This window comes from Arvicanthis niloticus, chromosome 25, assembly GCF_011762505.2.
Source record: "Arvicanthis niloticus isolate mArvNil1 chromosome 25, mArvNil1.pat.X, whole genome shotgun sequence".
In the NCBI taxonomy this organism is placed as follows: Eukaryota; Metazoa; Chordata; class Mammalia; order Rodentia; family Muridae; genus Arvicanthis; species Arvicanthis niloticus.
Genome location: NC_133433.1, coordinates 35836484 through 35864250, shown reverse-complemented (window position 1 = coordinate 35864250; position 27767 = coordinate 35836484). Strand labels below are relative to the sequence as shown.

Here is a 27767-nt window from a genome sequence, read left to right as displayed (position 1 = left end):
TAGGGTTGTACAAAGAAACACTAAATGCTCACCCCCTGAAATGTAAGCCTTGTTGTCAAAGTGGATTGAGAAAAATATGTGGTGGAAACACAGTCCGTTTATTAAAATAGAAACTTTGAAGGGAATGGAGTTAACATATGACAAATGAAGATCCAGTTCCCCTGGAGGGGGGAAAGCCCTTCCTTTCTGGAATGAGACCCGGGCACACTGATAGCAAAACTGACGTTTTCTCTTTCCCTCTTCTGTGAAATCCTCCAGCCAAGCTGTGCGCTAACCGAGTAGGCGAATTCACTTCGTCACTTCACAAAAGACTTCCAAATTCACTGCGGCAGACACTGCAAAATAAAAATGTTAAGTACATCCTAGCTGAGGGGGAGAGACGGAAGGCTCCGTGTTCAATCAAAGGTTTGCAATAATAGGATTCATTTAAAAAAAAAAAAATAGACAGATGGGCTTAGGAAATGTTGCTGCGGTGAGCCTGTCATGAGAGGCACACGCAGTCTGCCTTCTGTGGACCTGCACAATGATCCCAGAGCCAGCCTGGCTTAGGAGACCCTGGGACTAGGGCTCCAGAGAGAGGCCACCGGCTCCCAGACACCCTGCGGGGCAGGAGGCTGAGACCATGCATCAGATCTACAGCTGCAGCGATGAGAATATTGAAGTTTTCACCACCGTGATTCCTTCCAAGGGTGAGTAATAATCGTAACAATCGCCCTTGGCGTCCCCTACTGTGGCATCTTAGGCGGGAGGTGACCGGGTGCTGTCGGACTAAGGTGCACTAGTACATGGTACTCTCGGGTTCCGGGTTCCGAGGTTGGCTGGCTTCTCCGTTTTGATGGCATTTGATTTCCCCTCTTTCTGAAGAGGGGCACAAGGATAAACATCAATCATAGGGAAACAATCTATTAATGCGGGGACGAGGACAGCATAGTCTTCCTGCTTCACTTAATTCAAAACGAGCAACCCAGCAGGTTCAATGACAGGGACAATAAGTGATTGTTAAAGAGACAGAGATGGAAACAAAATTTCCAGGGCAGCCTGATAAGCTTTTTCATTGTCTCCAGTAAAAAAAAAAAAAAAAAAAAAAAAGCAGGTTCTGAAGGGAGAGTCAGCTGTTCAAAAGCCAACTCCATCTGACTTGGGAGGGGGAAGGCTCCCGGCTGGCCAAACACCCAGAAAGGCAATGAAACTGACCCCAGGTTGACTTATCCACGTGACCCCCAGGGTCATCTCACCTGGTACCACCAAAGGGAACTACCAAAAGGGAACCTTGACTTTATAGCCTCTGGTTCCTGGCAGTTGGTGCAGAGCTCTGGGAAGAACGTTGCGAGACCACACAAAGGGGAGTGCTGGTGATCCAGTACAGAGCACTTTACCCTGGCATTGTCCGGGCCATGCAGCCCCTTGTCTTGCTGTGGCACAGCTTACCCCTGGCTTGACTGTGATATGTGGCTCAAATGGTTTGAATGTTTGGTCGAGCTGGGAGCCCACATTCAAACAATTCTCTTTTTTTCCCTCCCTCCAATGTCAGCCACCGACAGGTGCCTTGCTGAGGGGGTAATGAGGGGTAGACTCAGCCTGGACACAGGCAGACAGCTAAACATAAATTGAGCTCTCAACATCTACTATTGAGGGAGAGGGAGGAAAGGGGGGCGGGGGGATTTGGGAGTGTGCCCATGTGTAGGAGGAGTTGAAGTTCACTCTGGAGATTCTGAAAGTCAACCCTTCTGATGAGGAATTAGATCTGTGTGCACAGAAATGGCCCTTCTATTTGCTTTATCTCTGCCTTTTGTTTTTTGTGTTTTTTTTTTGGGGGGGGGGGTGGGGATTGCATTGCTAGTGGTGAACCAGGAGCCCATGCAAGGGTAGCAAGAGCTAGCAACACCACTGAGCTACCACTCAAGACCTGTAGGTCAGTGTTGAAGGGGGAAGAAGATGCAAGCTGAAAACTGATCTATGCTTAGTAGCATACTTGGAACTCTAAGATAGTTCCAAATCGTGTTTATGGGTACATTTTTTTTTGGAGCAATGCATAAAAACAAGACTAGAAGGGCCCATATGTCATAAAATCAGTGAGTTCGGTGGCCCTGGAGAAAGCTGGAAGGAGGATTGGAGGTGAGAAGGGATCTAACCCTGCTGTTAATTTTTGGGAAGTAAAGATATTAGTATATCTGATTCCACCTAGAAGAGTGACTCATGTCTATAGCCCAAGAAAGTGACGGTTGTCGGGTCCACAGCCAGCCAGGGATAGAGCAGAACACTGTTCTCAAAAGAAAAGAAAAAGTATGTCTCTTTCTCATAAAAAGCAAGGGAGGAAAAGTTCTTGATAATGTGGTTCTGTCTTTTCTGTACAATGTGACCTTGGACCAGCTACTTAACCTCTCCGGCCATGAGTTCCCATGCCTCTAAAAGAGAAAAACAGGATTTAGCTTCCAAGATTATCATGGGAAATACATAGATACACAGAACAGCTATAATGGTGCTGGTACAATCACACACTATTAAACACGTCACATAAAAAGTGAGTTGAGTTTTCAGCCTGCATGTGTGGCCATGAATATGTTTAGTTAAAGATAAATATTTGATCCTATATTTATCCATCATTGTGTCTTAACCTAAGTTTTTATAGATATTTCACTGATGGTAAGTTACTTTCTAGGAAGGATTATTTGCAGCTTTTGTAGAGGCCTCAGTGGGTGGAGCACATCTCTTTCCATGCCTTGCTTCACCCTGGGGCCTCTCTCAAGAGCCTTTGAGCAGAGGGCTCTCAATTCTGAATCACTGTGTATGACAGCAACAAATAACCTTTATTACAGGTCGCCTAAAGAACTCCAGAATACAAGTTGACTTGATTTTGTCTAACAAGTCAAAAGTTAACAAGTCAAGTCAGGGGACTGAGTCCTCTGAGTGGGCCATTTCCCAGAGGCTATATATGAGCCATAGACACCAATAAATAGTCACTCTCCCTAGAACAGGCTCGGCAGTGCAGGCAGTATAGCCAGGATAGCTTAGTGGTTAGAACTGAAAGTTTTAAGTCTGGTGTAGCAGTACACACATCTGTGGTCCCAGCACTTGGTAGAGAGAATTATAAGCTCCAGGCAAACCTGGGCTACATGATAAGATCCTATCTCAAAAAGAATGCAGAGCCACAGCTCAGTAAGCAAAGTCCCTTCCTCACAAACACAAAGCAGGGATTTAGATCCCCAGAACCATGTAAAAAGCTGGGTAAGTGGCACCTAGCCGAACTCCAGAGACTGATAGATCCTTGAAGCTCACTGGCAGCCAGGATAGCCAAATCAATGAGCTATCAGTTGATGAGTGCAGTGAGATATCTGTCTCAAAATTAATAATAATAATAATAATAATATAGAAACCAATGAAGGAAAGCGAGTCAATGTCACACACAAACACACACACACATACACACACACACTCACACACATAGTGGAGCTGCCATTTTTCCATGAACTGAGTGAATGTTGCGTCCCTGGAAACTCGCAGTGCTGTGGGATTCGTGCAGCATGGCAGCTCAGACTGGAACTGAAGCTGACCAGCCATCGCCATCAGGCTCGACTTGAGCCATTAGCAAACTCCTTTACTACTTCTCTTTTCAATGTACCCGTGTTGGGATCAGCCTGATAGCTACACTGTTTAACTGACCCTGTAACATTGGCAATAGAAAATATTACGTTGTTTTTAATTTATCTTAAAGATATAAACCATCTGCTAAGTTTAGACCTCTTCAATTCTGGAGACAAAGAGCCCTTTCAGGAAATAAGTGTTGTAGAGACAACTCACAGTGACTTCTGAAGATATAAGCTGTTTCACTCAGAAGCTGAACCAGAACTTACTTCGTCAAGTACCCCAGAGAAGGAGTGGTGTTGAGGGTAATATTTAAAGCGACATAGTCCAAGCTGGCTTGTTCTTATGGGCCGCCATGTTCCCGACTACACAAGGCCTGAGGCCAAGAGCAGCAGCAGCGTGCTCTCACTGCTGCTTGGATTGACCGAGGCTCGGACCAGCCAGAAGTACCAGCCCTGGCACCCACTAGACACCACCATGGTGGCTAAATCAGCCAATCCACCACACTGTCTCCACAAAGCTTGGCTGAACCCCAGACAATACCGGCCATCCACATAGTGCCCAGTAAAAATGAAAAAATGAAACTCTAAAGCTTAATTATTATCCAAAGGCTTTATATATTTAGAAATGCTCAATTAACAATTTACCCACACAATTAGAGTTGTTTCCCAATATCTAACCTTAAGATATAAATCATTACCCAGGCCTGTTCTGGGCCCATGCGTGGTTCTCAATGGTTCATACATCTCTTTCTCCCTCCTTCCTCTCCTCGTTCCTCTCACATTAGCTCCTCCCAAATTACTGAGCTTTTGGAAAATGGGGGGGGGGGGGATATCCAGCTACAGAGTGAAGAGCCAGGGGCCAGCAGGAGGGATTGAGATAGGCAGCAAGAAGAGTTTCTAGCTGAATCAGAAGCCACAGCCTTCCATAGGTAGCGCCCGGTTCTTCCTCGTGTCTCCATCTGTCAGAAAAGTTCTATGAATACACCATTTCCTGGGTACTCGCTCTTTGCCAGGTTCTGGGCAAGGGATCTGAAGGCTGGTTCATTTACTCCTTGGCATAGCCCTCTAGTGTGAGGGCCACTGTCATCCCTGTCTGACACATGAAGAAAATGAGGTCTGAGAGAGTGAGAAAACTGCCTAGCCTGTCCGGTTCAGATTCACACCCAACTGGAGGAAGCTGGAGTTGCTGACACCAGGCTTCATGGCTACAGGGCTTTGCAGAGGATAATGGGGACCGCATTCTAATGTCACTCCTGTGATATGTGTTAAAAAGTCAATTCAGGCCAAGCAGTTGTGGTGCACACTTTTAATCCCAGCACTTGGGAGGCAGAGGCAGGCAGATCTTTGTGAGTTTGAGGCCAACCTGGTCTACAGAGTAAGTTTTGGGGCAGCCAGGACTACACAGAGAAACCCCTTCTCAAAAAAAAAAAAAAAAAAAAAAAAAAAAACAGAAGAAAAAAGAAAGAAAGAAGAAAAGGAAGAGGAGGAGGGGGAGGAAGAGGAGGAAGAAATCAATTCTGTCCTAATCAGGATAGAGACATGGTAGGATTTTGGTTCCATTAGATCTAGCAATATGGAAGGCATGTGACTGGAGATAGGGTGACATGAAACACACAAGGCCAAACATTATGTGTATGTTCTCATGATGTGAGGAACCTTGAGCAGTCGACTTCATAGAAATGAAAGGGAGGAATCCTAGTTATCAGAGCTGGGAACGGTGGCTGTTACTAAAGTAAGATCCGTACCTTGGCCCAGCCAAGCACTGTAACTTTTTAATAGATAATTGATTTATTCAAGGTTTTTATTCTCTCTAAGATAGGGTCTCTTCTGTTAGCCCAGGCTAGCTAGGACTCACTGTGCAACCAAGGGTGACTTTGAACTCCTGATCTTACTCCTGTCTCCATTTCTCAAGTTCTGAAATCACAGGTATGAACCAACACACCATGTTTCAGGTGGTACTGAGGGGCAAACCCAGAACGGCATGCACCGCAGGCACTCTCGCAACTTGTGTATGTGTATATGTATATGTGGCAATATATATGGATATATATTGTAAACTGTAAATGTTACCATTTTACCACACAGCTGTACAGACCAGTGACAGGTACATTCAGAGTGCACACCAGTACCACTATCCATCTGACTTTCTCATTGGCCTAAACTGAAACAGTAATGCCCCACTCTTCCAACCTCCCAGGTCCTGGGAATGACCGGTCTCCTATGAAGTCAACTGCTCTAGATATGTCACATAGGTAGACTTGAGAGCATGGAACAGTTCTTCTTTTGTGTCTCACTTAACCTAGCACAATCATTTCAAAGTTCATTTATGTTCTCTTTACTTTTTTAAGGCTGAGCAATGTTCCAGTGTGTGGGCATACTGTATTTGTTTATCCATTCATCTGTTGATGGGCACTAGATGCTTGGCAACGTTTAGCTATTGTGAATGATGCTATAGAAGTTTTGTTGTAGCCAAGAGTGACATCTTAAGTCCCAGTGGAATTCTGTTCCTTCTCCCCCTCCCTTCCCAGCAGCCCCACACTGGGACAAACACCCTCAGGTCTGTACTAGAGCCTTACAGGCATTTTCTAAAACCATTTCTTTATCTCTTTCAGTGTCCAGTCCATCCAGGAGAAGAGTCAAGAGCTCGCAACACCTCTTGGCCAAGAATGTAAGAAAATGTGTTTAGTTGGTTTTAATGCTCTTTGACTTACCCCTCCCTCTCCCCTGATCTCCAGGACGAGGGGGGCAAGGGATGCTTTCAGTGTCTCCTTAGACAAAATAACTGGCAAATATCAAGCATACCCTGAATAGTCCCCAAGAAATTCCCTAGTGATGTCATTTTTCCAGGGACAGGAAAGACCTCATCCTGCATGTGCAGGAGTTTGTGATATGGATGTACCATCCTGGTCTAGGCATCTGTAACATTATATATAACGTTATATGTTCTCACTGTTACAGATAACAGTGAAGTGCTCATACAATTCCTTATCACATAGGGCTCCAAGCAGAATAAACAGATGAAGGAATAAGAAGAGGTCATCCATCCACCAACCTACCTATCCCTTGGGTATTTGCATGTCTACTATGTTACACATGCGGTGGATTTTCATAGCATAAGAGCAATTTTGCTGCTGTGTGATTGCTTGCCTGAGATAGTCCTGTGTACCTCAGGCTGTCCACAAGCCCACCATGCAGCCCAAACTGCCTTCAAAGTTGATATACTCTTGCCTCAACCTCCAAATGCTGGGGTCATAGGCATAACTCTCTTTTAAAATGCCTTTTGCCTGCAGGTTTGTCTGGTGATGCCAGAAATTCTGAACAATTCAGAGACTCCCAGCCTTCCGCTGTCTTTTTCTGAAGCCTCACCAGTGTGGACTTCCATGTTAAATTGTGCTTTGGTATTTTGAATGCACTCCCTTCATGTTTCCCACCCACCCTTAGAGGCTAATGATGCTTTGCATCTCTCACTTTACATACACACTTCTTCATGTCAGAACTACCAGTGCATCTGCACCGTGTCTCAGAAGGAAGGCGATGGGCAGCTGCCGTCACAAACTTTGGATGGCACTATTATAGATTTTTAAGTATTGTAATTTTTAAAAAAATCTTTTTTCTGTTTTCAAGAAATGGTTTTTTTTAAAGTTACAAGTTGTTGTTTCTATAAACATCCTTTAGGCTTTAAAAAAAAAAAAAAAAAAGGAGAAGAAGTAAATGAAAAAGAAGAATACGGGTACCCTGATCATTCTGAAGGGCAGAGTGGGCAGCCAGTGGCAAGAGCATTGCCTACAGCTTTGTTACACTGCAGCTCCCAAGCCAGCATGTGTCCATTACAAACGTTTCAGACACTGTAAGGATACGTACTCACTGTAGTATCACAAGATTCTGAGACACTGTGTAACAGAAGATTCATAGATTTATTGGCCATCGGCATTTTTCCCTGTGGGTTTTTATTCCTCTCCTTTGCTTGCTTCTAGGTCAGCTGTGCAGCTTTGTATAAGGACTTTGGGGAACATTGTTAGGAAAGAGAGGGCATGTGGGTCCTGAGGTCCTGACCTCACTCTGACCCCTAAAAACTAAGCACCGCGTTCATAAGGAAGGTGAAAAGGAAGGTGTTCACAGATACTTGGGTGGTAGGGAGCTTTACTGCAGGGGCTGAGGCCTTAGCCAGTAGCTTCCAGCTCCTCCATTTAGAACATTCAGGACTAACCACAGAACGTTCACTCCAGACTGGGCAGGGCGACTGAAGCCTGAACTCCTGCCTTGGTGAAACAGGGTTCTGTCTCCTTCTCCAGGTTGGTAGCTTGAAAGTACCAAAGAAAACCCATCTTTGCATAGATACTAACATCTACTGTGTTCTTTGGCTCCAAATGTTGATTTGCATTTCCTGTTACTCCTTGGGCCCGCCACATGGATGAAAACACATTTTTTTTTCCTCTCTGAGTCACCCTCAGCCCTAATGCACTTCCTCTTGCTTTTTTTTTTCCCAAATCACAAGGCACAGACACATCTCTGGTGTACTCTCTCTCTCTCTCTCTCTCTCTCTCTCTCTCTCTCTCTCTCTCTCTCTCTCCTCCCTCTCTTCTTTTTTGATTCCCAGTCTGTTTTATTGACATCCTAATCATCCTGATTGCTCTGGATGTCATAGAAATATCTGGAGAGACTGCGCCCACACAAGGAGTGGGTCTATCAAGCGCTCCAGGGTAATGAAGCCCTTTGATAATAAGCAGGAATCTAGCAAGAGGAATGACAAAGAAAGAGGGTTGTAAATATTACTTTGTCCCCAGATTTGATGCTTGGGTGGGGACATCTGTGTTGAGTCTCCTGGTTTGTGCTTTACGTATTCAACTGCACTTGAAAATTTTCAGTTGGGGGTAGGTGCTTCTCTGAAACCTTACAAAGAGACTTCACTCAGGGGGCACAGAGCTCAGGTTTGCATTGGTTCTATAAGGACAGCTCTGTGACCTTAAGAACTTAAGACACAAAGCTCCCTCTGACCTCAACTTTTCTACAAGTGGAAGTCGTGAATTAGCTGAACATAGCTGTCATTTCCTTCTGCCCCAAGTCATGATTGTGCCCCACCATCCAGGTCTCATGTGTCTGATTCCTCATCCTGACCTCCGAACTGGTAAACAACAGAAGTATGAATTTGGGGTGTCAGGGGATGGACTCCCCAGCAATGTATTAAGTAACACTTCAGTAGACTGATGGCCTAGAACAAGAAAATCCCATCATTATATATTGGTTTTCCCTTTTCTGCCCTATTAACATCTCAGACTCCCATCTCATCTCTATACTCAGACACTAAGGGCTCACAGACCACTTTGTTCTACAGCTATTAGCAGTAAGTTCTATAAACAGGAAAATAAGTCAAGTTCTCAGTAGCCAGCTACTGTCCTTCTTTGAGGTGTATGGCCTTAAGTGATAACCTAGAAAGTATCAAAAGGACACACACAGCACTACCACCACCACCACCATCCACCATCCGCCAACATCCTTTATCCATTCTGGATTGAGCAGCTAATGCTTCTCCTCTTCTCTCCCTATCACCTGCAACACACAGTTCAATGAAGGCCTGGAGAGGTGGAATATCTTCTTCCCCAAAGTGTACATGTGACTTTATTTCAAAAGAGGGAAGGTGCTTGTGTCCTCTCATGGACCCCTTGGGCTTTCCCATCGGCCTTCGTTGTCCTACAACTGAGTGTGAGACACCCTCTACACACTCACACTCACACACTCACACACTCACACACACTCATATATCAGCTCTCACTCTTATCCTGGAGAAGTGCTAAAAAGCAGAATGAAAGCATCAGGGCTAGCTGCAGTGCAGGGTTGATAGCACACAGCACAGATGTCCATCATTTAATGAGGCTCAGTAAAGAAAAGTCACATTCTCAGAGATCCCTTATAATACACAGTATGTGTGCCCAGGGGGACAGGACTCAGAACTATTATTAATCTGGTAAGTTGCAATATTCTGGGTTTCATTATGGAAGAAACTGCACCTCAAGGAACAAAGAAGAGCAGAGGAAGCAGCCTATGCAGGGAGCAAGTACAGGCAGGCCTTCACCACACACACACACACTGCATTGCACTGTGTGGACAGGAACTTTCCTCAGCCTACCTCAAAAGCATGCAGGGAACCCAGCAAACTACCATTTCTAAAATGCCCCAAGCAGGAAAGGACAAGAATTGTCAGGCCCATGATGGACCCTCAATGCTCAGAACACCCCCAGTTTTCCCCATAAAGACACAACTGGGTCCTAAATGAATCTGACAAGAGTAAATGTCCTACCCCATTAAAGACCAAATTTGTGATATTCAGTTTCCAAGTAACGGGCTATTTGAGGTAAACTGAAAGAAAGAATGACGGCTTCTCTCATGTTCCTCTGTGACAAACACAGAGATCCAATCTTTAGGACACTTGTAAATGTGGCCTGAGGACAGCAAGAAGCTTTGCTAATAACAGGCTTTGATTATGCTAGTGGGCATGACCTTACGCTCAACTAGTAAGTGCCAAAACTGGGATGTAAGGTCTTAGAATGTTGCCGAGTTGGTAGAATGTTTGCCTGGCATGTGTACAGCCCTGGGTTCAATCCCTAGCCTGGTGATACACATCTGTAATCTTACCATTCTACAACTGGAAGCTGGAGGGTTAGAAGTTCAAAGATGTCTTCAGCTATATATTGAGTTGGAGGCTAGCCTAGACTACATGAAGACCTTAAAGATCTTAAAGAAGAAAAAAAAAAAAATCTGGAGCTTGAACTCTGGTTTAACCTAAAATGGAGTTATCATGTTCTCCATTGGTAATCTGAGATGAGAGAGGGGTTTTATTGCTTTAATATGCATTTAGTCACTAACAGCGAGTATATTTTATGGGGTTTTCTCACTGTTCCTCTATTTTCTATTACTTTTTTGAGTTTTATTGCTTACTAAAGAGTTTGCTGAGCATAGGAATTATCCCTCACTATATGTAATGCTATGTGTTACATTAACTTATATTCTGTCTTAGTATTTGTTGTCCAACCACAGCTTTGACCTGGCTCGTCACCGAACCCAAACCAGTGCCCTGATAGTTATTCTAACAAAATCATTAAAGATACAGTTTCCTCCCCTGACTTGAAATGCCACCCTGTTATCATGTTTTTAGAAGCCCATTTACTTTTCTTCGGCATCCCCCGCAAACCAACACTATAGTACTGTGTGGTCAATTGAAGGGGCTGTGAAAACCTAGACTATAAGGGCTGAGCCCCTCTGCCTCCCTTGCAGATGCACAGGCCCCAGGAGCTGACACAGAATGGGCCCTTGCAGAGCAGCTGTGTGCAGAAGGAAGTGAGTGGGGGTAAATCAAGCCCTGGGGAGGGTGGGGTGTTATGGAATACTGGCGCTTCTAATGAATGAGCCTCATGGTGTAGAGACAACCAGAATGAATGACCCTGTGTCCTGGAAATGGATAAAATATGCAGAATCTGCTCCCTGGCTGCCAAGATTCCCTCATGACTCCCCGTATTAAGATAAAATAGCTGCTATTATTTGTCTCCTGTTTTTACATTTAAATAATTTCAATGATTTAAGTGCAGCTGCCCCTCAGTGCCCTCAGGGATTGGTTCCAAGACATCCACAGATAGCAACATTCACATGCTCAAGTTCCCTGTGTAAATGGCACACAGTCCTCAGACACACACTCTACTTTAAATCATCTCTGGCTCACAAATTTACCTAAAGATAATAGCATGCTATGAAAACCGCGGCGCACCTTCTGCTAGGAGATAAAGAACAACCTCTGTGTGTGTCCAGCGCAGATTCGGGTATTTTAAAACACCAGTTTTAAGAATTTCATACAATACTTTGATCTTATCTTTTCCTTCCCTCCAGCTCCTCCCAGATCCTTCCAAACACACCCAACTCCAAGTTCCTTCCCTCTCTTTAAAACAAACAAACAACAATAGAGCATGGAATCAGATTCGTTTTGGCTGACCTACTCCGGAGCCCGGGGCCTGCTGAAGTGTGACTGATATAGTATCACGCCATTGGAGAAAATTGATTTTTCCTCTCCTCGTGGCTGTCAATTCTGGATAGCCTCTGGGCTAGGTGTGGGACTTCATGCCCATTGCCCTTCTTCCACGCTGGGTCTGGCTGGAGCTTGTGCATGCTGCACAGTCTCTGTAAATTCGTATGTTCATCTTCCCTGTTGCATCTGCAAAACAGTGGTTCTTACGATCTCTCTCTCTGCTCCCTTTTCTGCGTAAATAAATATAATCTCTCATTATTTTTTTTCATATCTTTTGTTTTAATCATATTCACCACCACTCCTCTTCCTGACTCCTCCCAGATTCGCCCCGCCTCCCAGCTTCATGTCCTTTTATAAAAACAGCCTACTAAGTCAACTGTGTGCGGCCTCCATGCTTATGGGTGTGAGGCCATCCATTGAAGTGGTAGTTGATCTGCCAGAGGTGATAGCATTGAAGAAAACAAGCTCTCCCTCCAAGAGAAAGTCATCACCTGCTCTTCAGCTATGGCGGAGGGCTCATGATCCCCTTTCCCTTCCTTCTGGAACGCTGGAATGTTGACTGGCTTGGTCTTGGGCAGGCAGCCACAGCGGGATCCTATCCCGGAAGGGCACTGCCTACTGTGGTCCTCCCTGACCTCTAGCTCTTATAGTCATTCTGTCTCTCTTCCTCAGTGTCCCAGTTACTTGTTTAGCTCCAGCTGGCGATTGTAATGCTTAGCTTTTAGCACTCTCTTCTGACTTTCTGCCATCTCCACTGACAAACACGGTGTGAAAATTCACTTCCTGCCACCCTGGTCCAGGCTCACCTCACTGTGGCCATTTATTCAATCGTTACAGTTCCCTAGTGGACAAGAGGGGGGAATTCGGGAGGATGACTGATTGTGCTTCTTACCCTGTAGGTGGTCATCGAGTCTGACCTGTACCCGCCACCGAGGCCCCTGGAGCTGCTGCCTCAACGCTGTGAGCGCAGGGACACAGGCGACCGCAGGTGGCTGCAGACTGGCAGGCTGCAGACTGCCAGGCCACCCGGCACACATCCCACCAAAACCCCCGTCAGACCTGGTATGTGAGTCTCAGTTCCCCAGGTTTGGGGACCCTTGAGAGCCAGTGATGTGCCCGAGCCAGCAAAAGCTCAGCAATAGCTTATATGTGTCCTATCCTGAGGGGAGAGGGGGGGAAGTACCTACAGTTGGATCTGACCTAAGGCACCAGGAGCACCAACATCTCCTATACTGGTGTTGCTGCCTCCCTAGGTGCAGTGTGAGTAAAGATGCCTGTGTACCACGTGATGCAAAGGTAGCCGCTCACTGTTCAGATGCTCACCATTGTGCCCTGAGCGAGAGCCATGGGGACTAGGAAGAAGCACACCGCGTGCGCGTGTGTGTACTGCTATCTTGAAACTATTTTATGACTGACGGAGGTGTAGCTCAGTGAAAGGCCTTGGATTTGTCCTCAGTACCATAACCGCAATCATAACAACCAAACTGTACATTTGGGGTGGGGGTTGGGGGTAAGACAGGGTTTCCCTGAGTAGACTTAGCTCTCCTGGAACTCACTCTGTAGATCAGGGTGGCTTCGAACTTACAGAGATATGCCTGCATCTGTTTTCCCATGTACTGGTATTAAAGGCATGTGCCACTAACTATTGGCCTAACTAGCCAAATTGTACCATTTTTTAATTTGAATATATATATATATATAATTTAGGGGCAAACCTATTTGAAAACTAGAAACAGTGATGTTACCTTGGATACTAGTTTTTTTTTTTTAATGACTTGCACCCTAAGCAGTAAAAATAGGATTCAGCTTCTAGCCCACTGGCGTTTCTAATAGTATTTTCTCTTTAATTGATAGTTTAGGCATTTTTTTTCTGTTGTGCCAACAACAGAAAGTTACTCGTGTTATAATTCTAAAATACACTGAGAATGATGGCATACACTTGTAATCTCAGCTTTTGGGAGGCTGAGATGAGAGAAGTGTCATGAATTCAGGGTCAGCCTCTGCTTCAGGAGGATAGCCTACCTCAAAAACAAACAAAAACCAGGAGTTGGGAGACAGCTCAGTTGATAAAGTATTTGTGACACAAATATCAGCGACTGAGTCCAATATCCAGACCCCACATAAAAAGCTAGGTGTGATGGTGTGATTCCAACCCAGTGCTGGAGCCAGAGATGGGAACCAGAGGCAGGAGAACCTTGGGGCTCCCTGGCCAACGTAATATGCAAGCTTCAGATCTCAGTGAAAGATTATCTCAAAAACAAAGCAGATGCCATCAAAAGAAAGACACCTGAGGTTAACTTCTGGCCTTCATATGCCGCCCTTCATGCACCCGAATACACTAACATGAACATACATCTGTACACACACAAGAAGAGAGAGAGAGAGAGAGAGAGAGAGAGAGAGAGAGAGAGAGAGAGAGAGAGAGAGAGAGAAAGGAAGGAAGGAAGGAAGGAAGGAAGGAAGGAAGGAAGGAAGGAAGGAAGGAAGGGAAAACACAGAATGTTGTTAAAACTTTGGGCATTAACAATTTTGTGTTTTATAGGAACCGACATAATTCTCTATTGACTGTGTTCTTTACCAATCTTTTCCCATTCCATAATCCTCCTTTGTTCCAAGTTCATTGTGGTTGTTGTTTGTTCTGTTGCTTTTTCTGGGCATCATACTAGATTTCTTTGGTCTCACTCTGCACTTAGGATCAAAGGTACAAGAAGATAAAACTGTGCTACATTTTCAGCTAATGTCAGTTGCATACATGTAAATAGGCTGGAAGCATTAGAAACACCACGGTCTGACTTGCAAATTAAGAGGAGATAGATTTTTCTCTGTGTCTATGTATATATAGGTGAGTGGGTGGATTCGTGTGTGTGGAAAGAGAAAAATAGGCAGAATATTCCTCTTTGCTCCAAAAATCAAAAAAGTGAATTTAGAATCCATGCTTCTCGGGTTATTGTGGACATAAGAATCAGCTAGGGGCTTTCCCTGATGCATATTTTAATTTAGAAGGACTCTGGTCCTCTGATGGATCCCAGGGTTTCATTTCTGACATGGCACTGCTCTTGCAGCTACAGGGTCAACAGACTGAGTAGCAGGGCTTTAGAGAGAATCTAATGCAGTGATTTTTCAAAATGGGCTCCCAAGAGCAACACCTGGAATTATGCTGGAAAGACACATTTTATTTGACTACAAATTCCAGAACTAAAGCATATCAATCTGTGTTTTACACACACACACACACACACACACACACACACACACGTACATTTTGGAATAATTCTCAGCCATGCTGCAGGAAAGATTGTGATTTTTCTAATCTTCCATTTGACCTACTGCCATCACCCCAGCCAGTTCACAGAACTGAAACACCAACGCTGTAGAAACTGTTCGACCTGTACAAGGTGGCATTCCTTGGCAGCCACAGAGCCTAGGTACAATATCCGGTCTCCTGATGTAATGTTCAGTTCCCTGTTGCCCAGCTGTCTAGTTTTAGGGGTCACTTTTATAGTTTTTAAAAGATAGTATCTCATAATGTAGTCCAAGCTGGCCTCAAATTCATGAATCCTCCTGCCTCAGCATCCCAAGAGCTAGGACTATGAGTGTATTGCTATGTTTGGCTGCTTTCACAACTTTGCAGGTAGTTGGTGTCCTCTCAGACTGCAAAGTCGGTTTTTATTCTGAAGACAAGGGTGATAGGTTATGAAGTGGAAACTCCGCCAAACATGTGACAGTCAGCTCATGCAAGGATGTGCTAGTCAGGTTTGGGTGGGAAAAAAAATAGATTCAGCTGGGCATTGATTCAATTCCCTCAGCATTTCTAACTTGATAGATTCCAGGATGGGTAGGAGGAGTGTTGCTGAGCCAAAGCCAAACCTTGACGCTCTCCAAGGAAAGGCTAGGCACCAGCCCATGGGTGTCAATACACTTGACAAAGTGTCCTTAGGCCTTTAAAAGGTCTAATACTCCCTGACATCATCTTTGTCTGACACTTGCATTGCTTTTCTGTTGCTGTGATAAAAAACCATGATCAAGGCAACTTACACAAGGAAGGGTTTATTCTGAGTTTATAGTTCCAGAGGACTAGTAACCATAAAAGTTACTAACTAGTAAAGGTTACTAGGACTAGTAACCATAAACAAGGATAGCGTGGCAGACACAAACATGGTGGCTAGAACATCAGATGTGGCTGAGAACTCATCTCAAACTGAAAACAGGAAACAGGGAGAGCAAACTTGAAATAACACAAGTCTTTAAGTTTCCAAGGCCTGTCCCCAGTGATATACTTCTTCCATCAAGACTATACCTCCTAAGCCTACCCAAACAGGGGTACCAACTGGGGACCGAATATTCAAATGCCTGCGAATATAGGAAATAGCTCATTCAAACCACCATATCTGCCTTCAGATTAATGGTTATGTATCATCAACGCCTTGGTTTCCCCAACTAGAACATGTAAATTATCATGGCACCTCCTCCCCCTTTATGGTGACAGTCAGGAGTAAATGAGGTGTAACTGTCTCTAGATCAGACACAATTGGTTTCAAGACCCATTTAAGATTCCAGACTCTACAGTGCTCGACCCCTTTATGTAAAATGGCAGAGTAATTGTATATAATTTATATACATTTGTCTTTCTGTCTACTTAACTCTTCTGCAGACGATTACTTAAATACTTCATGTGATATAAACATTATGAAAGTCATAGTTATACTATATTTTTTAAGCTAGGGCAACTAGGAAAATAAGTGTGCACTTGTTCAGTACAGCTTTTTTTGAAAGAGCGCTCTTGATCTGTGGTATGCCTTGGACTCACTTGCTTTGAACACTTCCTCCTCCTACCTTCACTTTCCAACATTGGGATTACATGCATGTGCTACCATGTTCTATCATGTGCTACCATGCTACATGCATGTATTACCATGCCTCCCCTATACAAATGCAATTTCATCATTATTTTTGTTATTGTTGCACTGCTGGGTATTTAACCCAGGGTCTTTTCTGTCCTGACCAAGTTGCCTACCACTGGACAACACTCCCAGCCCCACAAATGCAATATTTTGAAGTACTTTTTAACTATGAATATAGGGCCTATGGGCAATTAGGCCAACCATTATTGTGTATGCCCAGTTTATGCCCAGCTCAATACCTGGCACACTTTGAAGATAAGCTGCTGATGCTGATTGTTCAAGGGTACCACTTACTGTGGTTTGATCTTGGCAGGGTTAAAGGGGAATTTTTCTAGACCAACTGAATTTAGTAACATCTGTTTTTGGGTAAAACCATAGGAAAAATGATTCATGAATTAGGAGACCTCCCAGAGCAGGTTCTTCACTCTAACCAACAACACTGGCAGGCAGCATCCAAAAAAAAAAAAAAAAAAAAAAAGCCCAGAAAACAACCCAGTCAACCAACTAGTCAATTGGTTCTCACTTAACTAGTAAGTTGTTTCCAGCCCAACTAGCCAACAAGCCATTGGATATGTGTAACCATTTAAGGTCAGCTACTGTGGTGAAATGCTTTTAGGTTGGGTTTTGGGCATACCTAGTCCACTCTAAGGCCACCTACGAAATTTGCAGATCTGCATGGGTTCCTGGCATCCAAACTCAGTCATTAGATTTGCATTGCAGGCACTTTTACCAACCAAGCCACCTCCCAGCTCCTATGATTTCTTATATAGGCGTGTATGCGATGAAATTAGAAAAGAATATGAGACAGAAAGATGAGATCTAAGTGAGCGGGGGAGCAGGAAAGGAGGGCAAGCAGACAGGACTGGAGTGAGGGAGGGGGAGACGAGCAAAAGAGAGGAGACGAGGCTTGGAAGTAGAGGAGGAGGATGGGTTTGAACAAAGTGCACATGAAAAATACCATAATAATGGGACTCATTCTTTTAACTAATTTCTTGTGAGCTGGGGTCTTAGGAATGAGGAAGTGCTGATGCTATATTCTGTGAGCACCTACTGCATGCAGAGACTGTACTAAATGCTCTGCTTTAATTAACGTAATTTTTCCAGGGGTTTGAGGCTCCCAGCAAAACTGAGCTGAAAGCACGCATACTTCCCGTATCTGCCTCCTGCTTGCACACGTACAGCCTCCTCCACTCTGAACATCCCCACCACAATGGCATGCTTGTCATAGCTATTGAACTTAGTTCCAGCTTCCTGGAAGAGTTTCGAGGGTAGGGGTGACCCCACTTGGCAGTTAGCGTTGCCTGCCCAGCATCATAGTCCTTCACTGCTTGGCCTGGAGAAATTCCCCCTTCAACCCGGTGGCTAGCAAGGTAATTGATTCAGAAGCAGAGGGACTCAGAGTACAAATGAGTAACGTCTCTCCTGTTCAATCTCACAGTGGGGATTTCTGAACCCAAAGCCTCGAATCTGTGTGGGAATCGAGCATATGGAAAGTCACTGGTAAGTAAAATAAGCCAGATTTATTGTATCTGCTGTGCTTGAAACTTCTTGATATGTCTTTCTGGTGACAGGAAGAGATTGTGTCCTTTGCCCTGGGCTGAGGATGGTTAAGAAGGCAGCACCGTGGTTCATTGCTCTTGGAACTAGCCACTCTGTGTACTTAGGATCCATTACTGGCTGCTCCTCTTTCTCAAGGAATTCAGTTCATATCCAAACAGAAGCTGTGACTTGCTAGCATCTCATGCATGGGGAAAGACACAAAGGGTCTGGCCAGATGCAATGCCTGACTAATTCCCAGGTGCGGCTCTGGGATACAGTGATGTAAAGTTCTCCAGCACTGAGAGGGGCCTTATGACCACACAAGCCCAAAACACTAGTGTCTGAGCTTGGCAGCTACACATACCAGAGACTATGGCACTGAAACATTTGCTTACAGCAGACTGTAAGATCTGGATCTGGAGGGGGTTCTCCTCTTGCTTGCATTTGGCTTTGTTCTTGCTAAGTGTGTTCTGTTCATACAAATAGAGGCATTGCAGAAATCCCTTTCTTCTTATGGGACACTAATATCATCATAGATGCTCCACCCTCAATATCTTCATCTAAACCTAGTTACTGCCTAGAGGCTCTGCTTCTAAATAGGATAGGCAAAGCCTTAACAGATGAGTTTAAGGCAGGCACAAACATTCAGTCCATAGCAACCAGTCATTTCATGACAGGGTACTTCTGGGAGCACCTCTTACAGGTCAGGTTCACTGAGATTTGAGGACTGAAAGGTAAGATGTATATTAGGGATTAATACCAGTCTTGAGAGAAGAGAGGTAGCTTAGGTGGAGGGAGCAACTGAACTAAGATCCAGACTTAACACTTTCCTGTGTAGGCTCTAGGGTTCAAGTTGCCCACACAGGCAAGTCTCAACTGGGTGCAAATGGCTCAACTTTTGTCCTTCTTCCTCACTCCATTAGGATGTGTGGGCTATCCCAGCAAGCATGTGACTCTGGGCAAGGTGGCCTGCAGCAGAGAGACACTTTCCTACCTTCTTCCAATCCTGAAATTGAGCAGTTTGTCCTGTCTTAAAGAGAGATTAGGGGTCATGACCTTAGATTTATCTCCACTTCTCCTTCATACTCTTCTAGAGATGAGCATGGGCTTCCCTCTCACCTAAGAGACTCAGTGGTGAGTGGAGATTATCTCAGACATACCAGACTCTAGCAGCAGCTGCTGTTCAACATGAAAACTAGAAGAGATGCCAGAAGCATTCCTGGCCAGCCGCCTATCCTTGTGGAACAAATTAGACATTTTCAGGCTCTGGACAGGAGACCTAATCCTAGGATTTTAGTAGGGTCATTGTATTGGAAAAAGTATGTAAAGGGTGGGGACGGAAGAAACGGTTGTCAAGGAAGTCTTCTCTCCAACCTCATATGCAGAAAATAGGATGACTAGGCAGCTGGCAGAGGGAAGGAAGGCAGTCTTGAGAGTTCTGAGATGGGGGTGGGGAGGTCAAGGTTAAGGAGGGAAGAAGAGTGGAAGTTATCTCAGACACCCTAGGCTCTTGCAGCAGCTGCTGTTCAACATAAAAACTAGAAGAGATGCCAGAAGCACTCCGGGCCAGGCCCTCATCCTTATGGAACAAATTAGACAGATATGGGTATTTATACTCTGGGCAGGAGACCTAATCCAAGGATTTTGGTAAGGTCATTGTATTGGAAAAAGGGAGTCTAGTCTTCTGGGATTCCTTCTCCCAGGCCTCAGGGGAGGTTTAGATTGTGCCCTTGGCAGATAAGCAGCTGTACTAAGGAACCAGAGAAAACGGGGGTAGTGTGGGGTGGGGATGAGATAAAAAGGCACAAGTAGCAGTTCCACCGGCCTGGAAAGAGTGGAGCTATGCTCATCCCTCATCTGATACTTGTTATGCAGAGGCAGGAGAGAGACCCAGAACCCACCCATCCAAATCTGACTCAGAGCTTACATAGACGAGATAGGACTAAGGAAGGAGCAGGAACCCGGTTTTCCCTTCGAGAGCTAAGGAGCTATGGGCTGTGTTAGCTGAGCCATTGGCATGATGAAAAGGAATAACTAGGGACAGGCCACAAGGTGGCACAGTAGCTCTGCCCTTAACCTTCCCCACCCTAGGAGAGGGGTAAATAATGGTGTCCTTGACCTGGAATTTTTCCAGAGACTTTGGGAAACGCGGTGACTTAACGCTTTGATGAAGCTTGGAACAGAACAAAGCGCAGTGTATGCCCACTGATGAAGCAACTGCTGGACTTAGCCCTGTTTAGGCCAGCCGTTAAGTTTCAGCTCAACACAGGGCTGAGGAAGGATCAGTCCCAGACTCTCGCACTCGTCATGCAATTGTCTAGGGACCAGGCAGTAACTAGAGAACTACAGAAAGAAAAATTAAAGTGAGAAGGCACGATTATCATACAGTCTATACAGTGCTCTGGGAACACTGGACAGACAAAGGTGACCATGGCCCACAGCCTCAAGGCAGACCTAGAGAAAGTGTCCTTGAAAGGCTGATAGAAATGAGGCCCTGATCCCGGGAAGTGCTAAGACATGCGGAGCTGGAGGGAGGGGAGCGGGCGGGGCAGCAGTAGAAAAGGCAGGAAGCTTCCTGGAAGTGGACCTGGATCAGCTGATTTGTGCAGTCTTAAAGGGCAGAGCTACAAGTCAGCCTTGCAAGTCCTCAAGGAGAAAGAGGCAGAGTTGGCCTGAGTCTTCCATGCTAAGGGGTTGAACTGGGACTCCTGATGGCTCCAGAGTCCAAGCAGGACATGGAGAGTATAGCAGGCCTGGGCACAAACAAGGTCTGAGTGGACTATTGTTTGAAGAGTGGAAGAAAGCAAATGGAAAGTCTCATGCTGGTGTGGTCAGGATGGCCGAAGACAGACTCTATCAGATTGACAATCAGACACCAGCAGTGGAAGGGGAAAGGTGACAGCTCTCTTAGAAGTTTGAATGGCTCTCTCACACATGTCAATAGGCTAGTGGTTTGTAGAGTCCCTGGACCAACTCTTTCACAGACCTTGTTCAATTCAGCAACTCCAGACAATATCCAGCCTGATAAATCAGACACTGTGTGGGGTTGGCACCGCAGAAAGCTTCCAGCATATCTGATGCTGTCTAGGGGAGGGCTGTTGTTGGGGTTGGGGGATGGTACCTTTAGACAGCCCTCTTATAAATGGCTCCAATAAATGTCAGAGTGGGAACATGGTACCATCCTCAATTTTCTTTCCCCACTTCCTTAAAATACAGATTCCTCCAGTGGCCAGGATCTCAGTGAAAGCTCCAGCTGGGGTGGAGGTGGCAGCCAAGGGCTCAGAAAATGGAGCTGTTCTGGGAAGAGGGTAAGTACACTGCTTTCCAGCTGTGCTGCCTGCATGGCTCCCCACCCATCTATCGGTCAGAGAGGAGCAGGTGGCCAACTCTTCACACACTTATTATGCACAACAAAACCCACGGCAGCTGTAAATTACTTTGTAACAAGACCTGCAATCCCTGCAGCTGTAAATTACTTTGTAACAAGACCTGCAATCCCGTGTCCAGCTATCTACACATCAATTGCTTGCCTGGGATTAAGCTGGAGTACTTTTCATGGTTTCCCCCTCATTAACACTGCTCTTGGGGCTTTGTTTAATTAGATAAATGTAATCAGGAGTCATATCCAGAACCTCTGTAGATGGTGTCAGGAATACCTCATGAATTCTTTTAGGGGTTCTCATCTGCAGGTAAGGAAATGTATCAAATACTTTTCAGGCTAGGTATGCAGCTCTGAGGTCCAGCACCTGGCTAGCTTGCATGAGGTCCTGGCTTTCATCCCCAATGCTGCAAAACAAACCATAAAGCACAGGTTTTTAAATAAACAGTAACCGAAGCCCCTGTTAACTCCATCTGATAAACAGCCAGCCTAAGATAGCAAGAAGGTTATTCCCCAAGTACCCACAGGCCTTCAGTGCAGGAAGACAGCTATAGCCAGCAATTCGACAAGGACTCTTATGTCTCAATAGCCACCTTCCACGCTGCAGGCTGTGACGAAGGGTTAAGGTGGTGATGCAAAACGAAGGCTACTTTCTAGCCTGGCACTTCCACTGACTCCGGATTTGGGCAAATCATTCTCATCAATTTAAAAACAGAGAGGGTGGGGAGGTGGCTCAGTGGTTAAGAGCAGATACTACTCTTACAGAGGACCCAAGTTTGATTGGCAGTATCCAGGCCAGGCTTCTCATAACTACTTGGAACTTCAGCTCCAAGGAAATACAATACCTCAGGACTCCAAAGACATCTCCACTCATGTATACACAGAGGTACATACATGCACATATAAAATTAACATAATAAAGCAAATCTCAAAAAAGATAAAGAAACCCATAGCTGTACATGGTGCTGTATGCTGGTAATCCTGTACTTGACAGGTAGAGACAAAGGAACAAGAGTTCAAGGTCAACTGAGCTACTCAATGAAAACTTGTCCCAGAAAAAATGCATAGATAAAAGCAAGATAAAAGAAGCTTTCTTGGTCATTCTTAGGTGGGAAATTCCAGGAATGGCCCTGACCTAAGTCCATCTCTATATCAGTATTTCATATTTAATAAATGTTTGCTTTAAATGTGTCTCCCCCCCCCCCAAAAAAAGAGAAGCTTTCTTGAGTGGCCATAATGGAAATTAGGTGAAGTCATATGTAGAGCCAGATGTGACAGTCCATGCCTATAATCCCAGCACTCAGGAAACAGTGACAAGAGTTCAAAGCCATGCTATGCTACATACCAAGGTCATGTTTCAAAACACACACCAGATAAATAAGAGAGAAAGAGAAAGGAAAGGAAAGAAGGGAAAAGAAGGGGAAAGGAAAGAAAAGAAAAAAGGAAAGGAAGGGGAAGGGAGGGGAGAGGGGAGGAAAGGAGAATAAGAGAGAGAGAAAGAGAGAGGGGGAGAGAAAGAGAGGGAGATAGAGAGAGAGAGAATATGAACCCTGCATGGTGGTTCACACCTATGATTCCAGAGGCAAAAGAACCAGACTGTCAAGGTCATCTTGGCTACCATAATTAGTTTAAGGCCAGGCTGGAATACATGACCCCGTATCTGAAAAGAAACGAGAGGAGGGCAGGTATGGATCAGGTATGGAGCTGGAGCATGTCTTAGTTAGGGTTTCTATTGCTGTAATGAAATAACATGAGCAACTCCCCAAAAGCAACTTGGAGAGGAAAGGGCTTATTCAGTTTACACTTCCACATTGTAAGAAGTCACAAAGGGAACTCAGTCAGGGCAGGAAGCTGGAGGCGGGAGCTGATAAAGAGAGCACAGAGGGGTGCTGCTTAATGGTTTACTCATCATGACTTGCTCAGCCTGCTTTCTTATAGAACCTAGGATCTTCAGCCCAGTGATGGCAGCACCCCATAGGCTGGGCCCCCATCAATCACTAATTATGAAAATGCCCTACAACCAGATCTTAAGGAAACTTATTCTCAATTAAAGTTCCCTCCTTTCTGATGACTCTAGCTTATTTCAATCTGACATAAAACATATAAAGCTTAACTCAAACGGCTAACTTTTTTTTTTTTTTTTGAGAAATGTCAAATTCAGCGATTGGGAAGCAGTACAGGTAGTAATATGCTCCGGACACAGGCTAAAATAACATCTTAATCTATTTTCTTTTGTTAATTACAAAATGTCACCAACTGGTATATCATAAAGAAAAGAGGTTGATTTGGGTGTGATCCAGTGCCAATGGATTATATTCAAAGATGGCTTCTCTATTGACAGAGTCCAAAGTTTGTGCAGGACACTTACACAACCAGAGACAGGAAAACATTATGAGAGATATATTCAAACTGGCTTTTATGGCAGACCCATTCTTGGTTAATTGGTTAATCCATTCATGAGGCAAAACCTTAATCTAAAATGTTCTACCCTGGTCTTTCCTCTTTTTATTTTGGACATTGGGACTAGAATTGAAGCTTGCATGTGTGACACAATTACTCTTCCACTGAGTTGTATCTGCAGCCCTAGTTTGTTTTTTGAGGCGGAGTCTTACAGCATCTTTCAAGCTAGCTTGGAACTCGATATCTGCTGCTTTTGCCTCCCAAGGACTGAGAATACAACGTGGTCCCTAGTCTCTTCATATCTCAAATGGAGATTAGGTTTCAAGATGAGTTGTTGAAAAGCAGACACAGTCAAAGTATAGCTAAGGAAGTAAGGCCCTGGGAGTTAAAGTGGGAAGCTTCAGGACGGAGCCCTTCTGAATGTCAGAATTCCCCTAGAAAGAATTGTAAAAACCAAGTTATGTGCCATTTGATGTATTGGAATTTAACTAGGGGGAGTTGTTTGTTTGTTTGTTTGAACTCATTCAGCTTGAATTTTATTTGTTAGCATTTTTTTTCCTGAGGGGTAGTGGCTGTTGTAGACTGTGCAGGTAGACCAGAAAGACTATGTCATGCCTTGATAGAAGTCAAGCTTTCTAGGCCACAGTGCTGCACCACCATCTCTAAACCCAGCCACCCTTCCCCCACCTCACCTGCCTATCTCTATGCTAGCAATTAAATCCAAGCCTTATACTAGTTGGGCAAGCACTCTACCACTGATCTACCACCCCATTCCTCAATTATTCCTACTGGTTAGGTAAGCAAGACTCAGAACAGAAGGCCAGAAGCCCAGATCACATAAACCACTGTGTTCGTGGTCATCTCTTTGTACCCCGTCTTAGATGAACCCCAGAGGCATTTCTGTGGGTGTTGTACAGTGACCCTCCAGCCATGCACGGCATGGTCAGAGGATGGAGGAGGAAGAGAGGGGAGCTCTGGCTGCACATTCTCCTCAAAGTTACAACTTAAGTCTGGCTCAGTGCAGTAATTGCCTTTCCTGCTCCATCCCCCCACCCCCAACTCTTTGGTTTTCATTTTAGATCCAGACACCTCAAGAAGATAGCAGAAGAGTACCCAGCCCTTCCCCAGGGAGCAGAAGCCTCCCTGCCATTAACAGGCAGTGCTTCCTGTGGTGTTCCTGGCATCCTACGAAAAATGTGGACCAGGCACAAGAAGAAGTCTGAATATGTGGGAGCCACCAACAGCGCCTTTGAAGCCGACTAAACCTTTCATGGGCTCCTCACATTGGCCAAGGTTCACAGGAAGATAGAAGAGTTGAGAACTGGGACTGAGCCACCCTCCCCTCTGCAGGTTACTGGTCCAAACGCATCATCATCCCTTACACTCTGGCATCGGGCATGGAAAGTAACATCCTCAGAAGGCAGGAAAGCGGTTCTTCAGAACTGCTAAAGCCAGCGGTCTTAAAGTCATGTTGGTCGATTACAAAGGTTATATCCCTATCTTTAGGCAAAAGTATACCAACAGCAAACTTTCCTGACCTATTTGAAAGCACTCCAAGGAAAACAGTTGAGCTGTCTTCTTTGTGAGTTTTCCCAAGATGTATGGTTCCTGGTGTATATGTAAAACTTGATTCTGAGGTACTTGGAACACAATGGTTCTTACTTTTCCCATTCCATGTGTTTTCCCTTGATGAAGTACCAAACACTTCATCTTTACTTTGTTCTAATATCTACTTAACAGCAGCAACCATCATCACTCGGCTTTGCTAACCATGGGCATGACTGCATGAGCTCTCTTCTTCTAGGTACATTCTTTTCTATAGAAAAGCACTTAAAACACCAATGTTAATTTTAATGTCCGATATTTTGTGACGTGGCTCAATTGACCAGCTTTGTACAATGACTTTAATCCAGAGTGCATTCCCCCATTGTTGTCTCTTCTCACCATTACAAAACGTCTGCTAAGAAATCACTGTGGCCCCCAACTTACAGACGGGGACACTGGAGCATCTGGATGGCTGTATGTGACTCGACAGCAGGTTGTAGGATTGTCACCAGATCTGAGCTCCTCTAAAAATAACTGATTTAAGAAAATTTTTAAATGGAGAGAAGAATCTGACGTTGTTGGAACAAAGAAATGATTTGAGTAAAATATATCATTCTGCATTAGATAATTAAGACACATGCTGAGGACAGAGATCCCAGCACCTCAAGAGGATCACATGTTTGAGACAGGCCTGGGCAGCCTAGCAAGACCCTGTGTCAAAAACAAAACAACACACATGCACGCATGCACAGATAGAGAGAGAAAAAGAGTATGCATAGATGAAAACAGAAAAAAAAAATCACCGTTTTTGTAGGCGGAAACAGCTGCAAATTAACTTCCTGTGGCTCAAACTAATATTTACTATCCTTTAAAAATGATTATATAAGAAATAATGGTAATGGAAGCTATCATTTGTTAAATGCTTTCCTGCCCTGTGCCGGGCACAGTGTTGAACACCTCGCATGAATTACGCTATTCTTTCTAACCGCTAACTTAGGTGAATTTGCCCTCTGTATATGTTGATACTAACTCAAAAAGGTTAAGTGATTAGATTGAAGTCACCTAACTCTAGGTGTCTGACATGGATGCCATACCTTCTCCTTCACACAAAATAGGGAACAGGGAGGGACGGAAATCAGCAAAAAAAATCTTCATCTGCACTGGGCTGGGAGTGGCTGCCTGGAGCACAGGTGGAGATGAGGTATCAGAGCGCAGATATTGATTAGTGGTATCTGCCTGTGGAGTGATCAGTAACATAGACCTTATATATTTCACATCTGTGGCTTAAATTCCGCCCCCGGAAGTCTTGTTCGCTCATTAAGAGGTTTACATTTATCCAATCTTCTTAATGAAAGCAGAAATTCTGTGGTAAACTCTACCCTAAGATTATGTTGAGAATTACCAGGTCTTGACACAAAAAAAGAGTTTGACCTGTTTGGGTCTCAGGCTTGCTTCTGCTGCCCCACAGATTCTGCCCTCCTGTTTGTGATGCTTTGGGTAAACTGGAACATGGTAGTAGGTCAAACATGGACTTCCAGGCTCTTGCCTTGCTGATAGCTGCTCTTCCACCTCTGCTTTAGACCCTGAGCATCTGACCCTCATGCCCAAACAGTCTGGACACTTGGGCATCAAGTGCTTTGTACCAGTGAACCATCCAATGTCATATACAATATTAAGTTGGAATCCAGAACAAAGTTAGGGAACAGTTAGATCACAGAGTCTCCAATGATTGAATTTATTTAACTTAAAATTGATGTCTTAAATGTGTGTGTGGCACCTGAAGGTTTATTTTATATGTAGACCAGGACTAATTTATTTATCTTTAATTTAAATAGTTCATGGTGAAATGTTTGCCTTGTGTAGAGCGTTTCATTTGGCCAATTCAAATAAAATAAAAGACACCTTGTTAGTGACATTAATAAACCACTTGAAGACTGTGTCTGAGGCTCCCTCACTCAATGAGAGAAGGTTTACACAATGGGAAAGAATTATGCACCTGGCCCTCACTGCTCCTTGAAATAAGAAGGAAATATGAAACCAGCATGTTCTTTCCATCCTGAGGCAATGTCTAGGTCTGATATCACAGGCCCTGCCACCAGACAGCACCAGAGCCTCAGCTGAAGGGACTGCCTGAACAACTACAACCCCAGGGCTTCCCTTCCTCCTTGCTTCTGAGGCATTTTGGTACTACCCATAAGTTCCAGGGTCCCAGTGACCATCCTCAGCCTGCTGGCTTCTCCTCTGGCTTGGAAAAATCTAAACTTCCCCTCTGTGCCCACCTCATGCCTCTTGCTGGAGACTGCCCCCATGACTCACAACACAGCCACTCACAGAAGGATGCCAAGGCTTACTGCAGACTCCCGTCTGGTCATAACCAAGATTGGAGTCTGCTTGACCCAGAAGTAAGA

At 44.7% G+C, this 27767-nt stretch overlaps 1 protein-coding gene across 1 annotated transcript; it reads left to right on the top strand.

The window, feature by feature from the left end:
• Positions 1–258: 258 nt before the first annotated feature.
• Positions 259–27298, top strand: Vxn (vexin). The gene is made up of 6 exons (XM_076924406.1): positions 259–689; positions 6197–6252; positions 12495–12657; positions 17935–17996; positions 21252–21343; positions 24894–27298. The coding sequence occupies exons 1-6, from the start codon at positions 623–625 to the stop codon at positions 25075–25077; spliced, it is 624 nt and encodes a 207-aa protein (XP_076780521.1). The 5' UTR covers positions 259–622; the 3' UTR covers positions 25078–27298.
• The last annotated feature ends 469 nt before the right edge of the window (positions 27299–27767 follow it).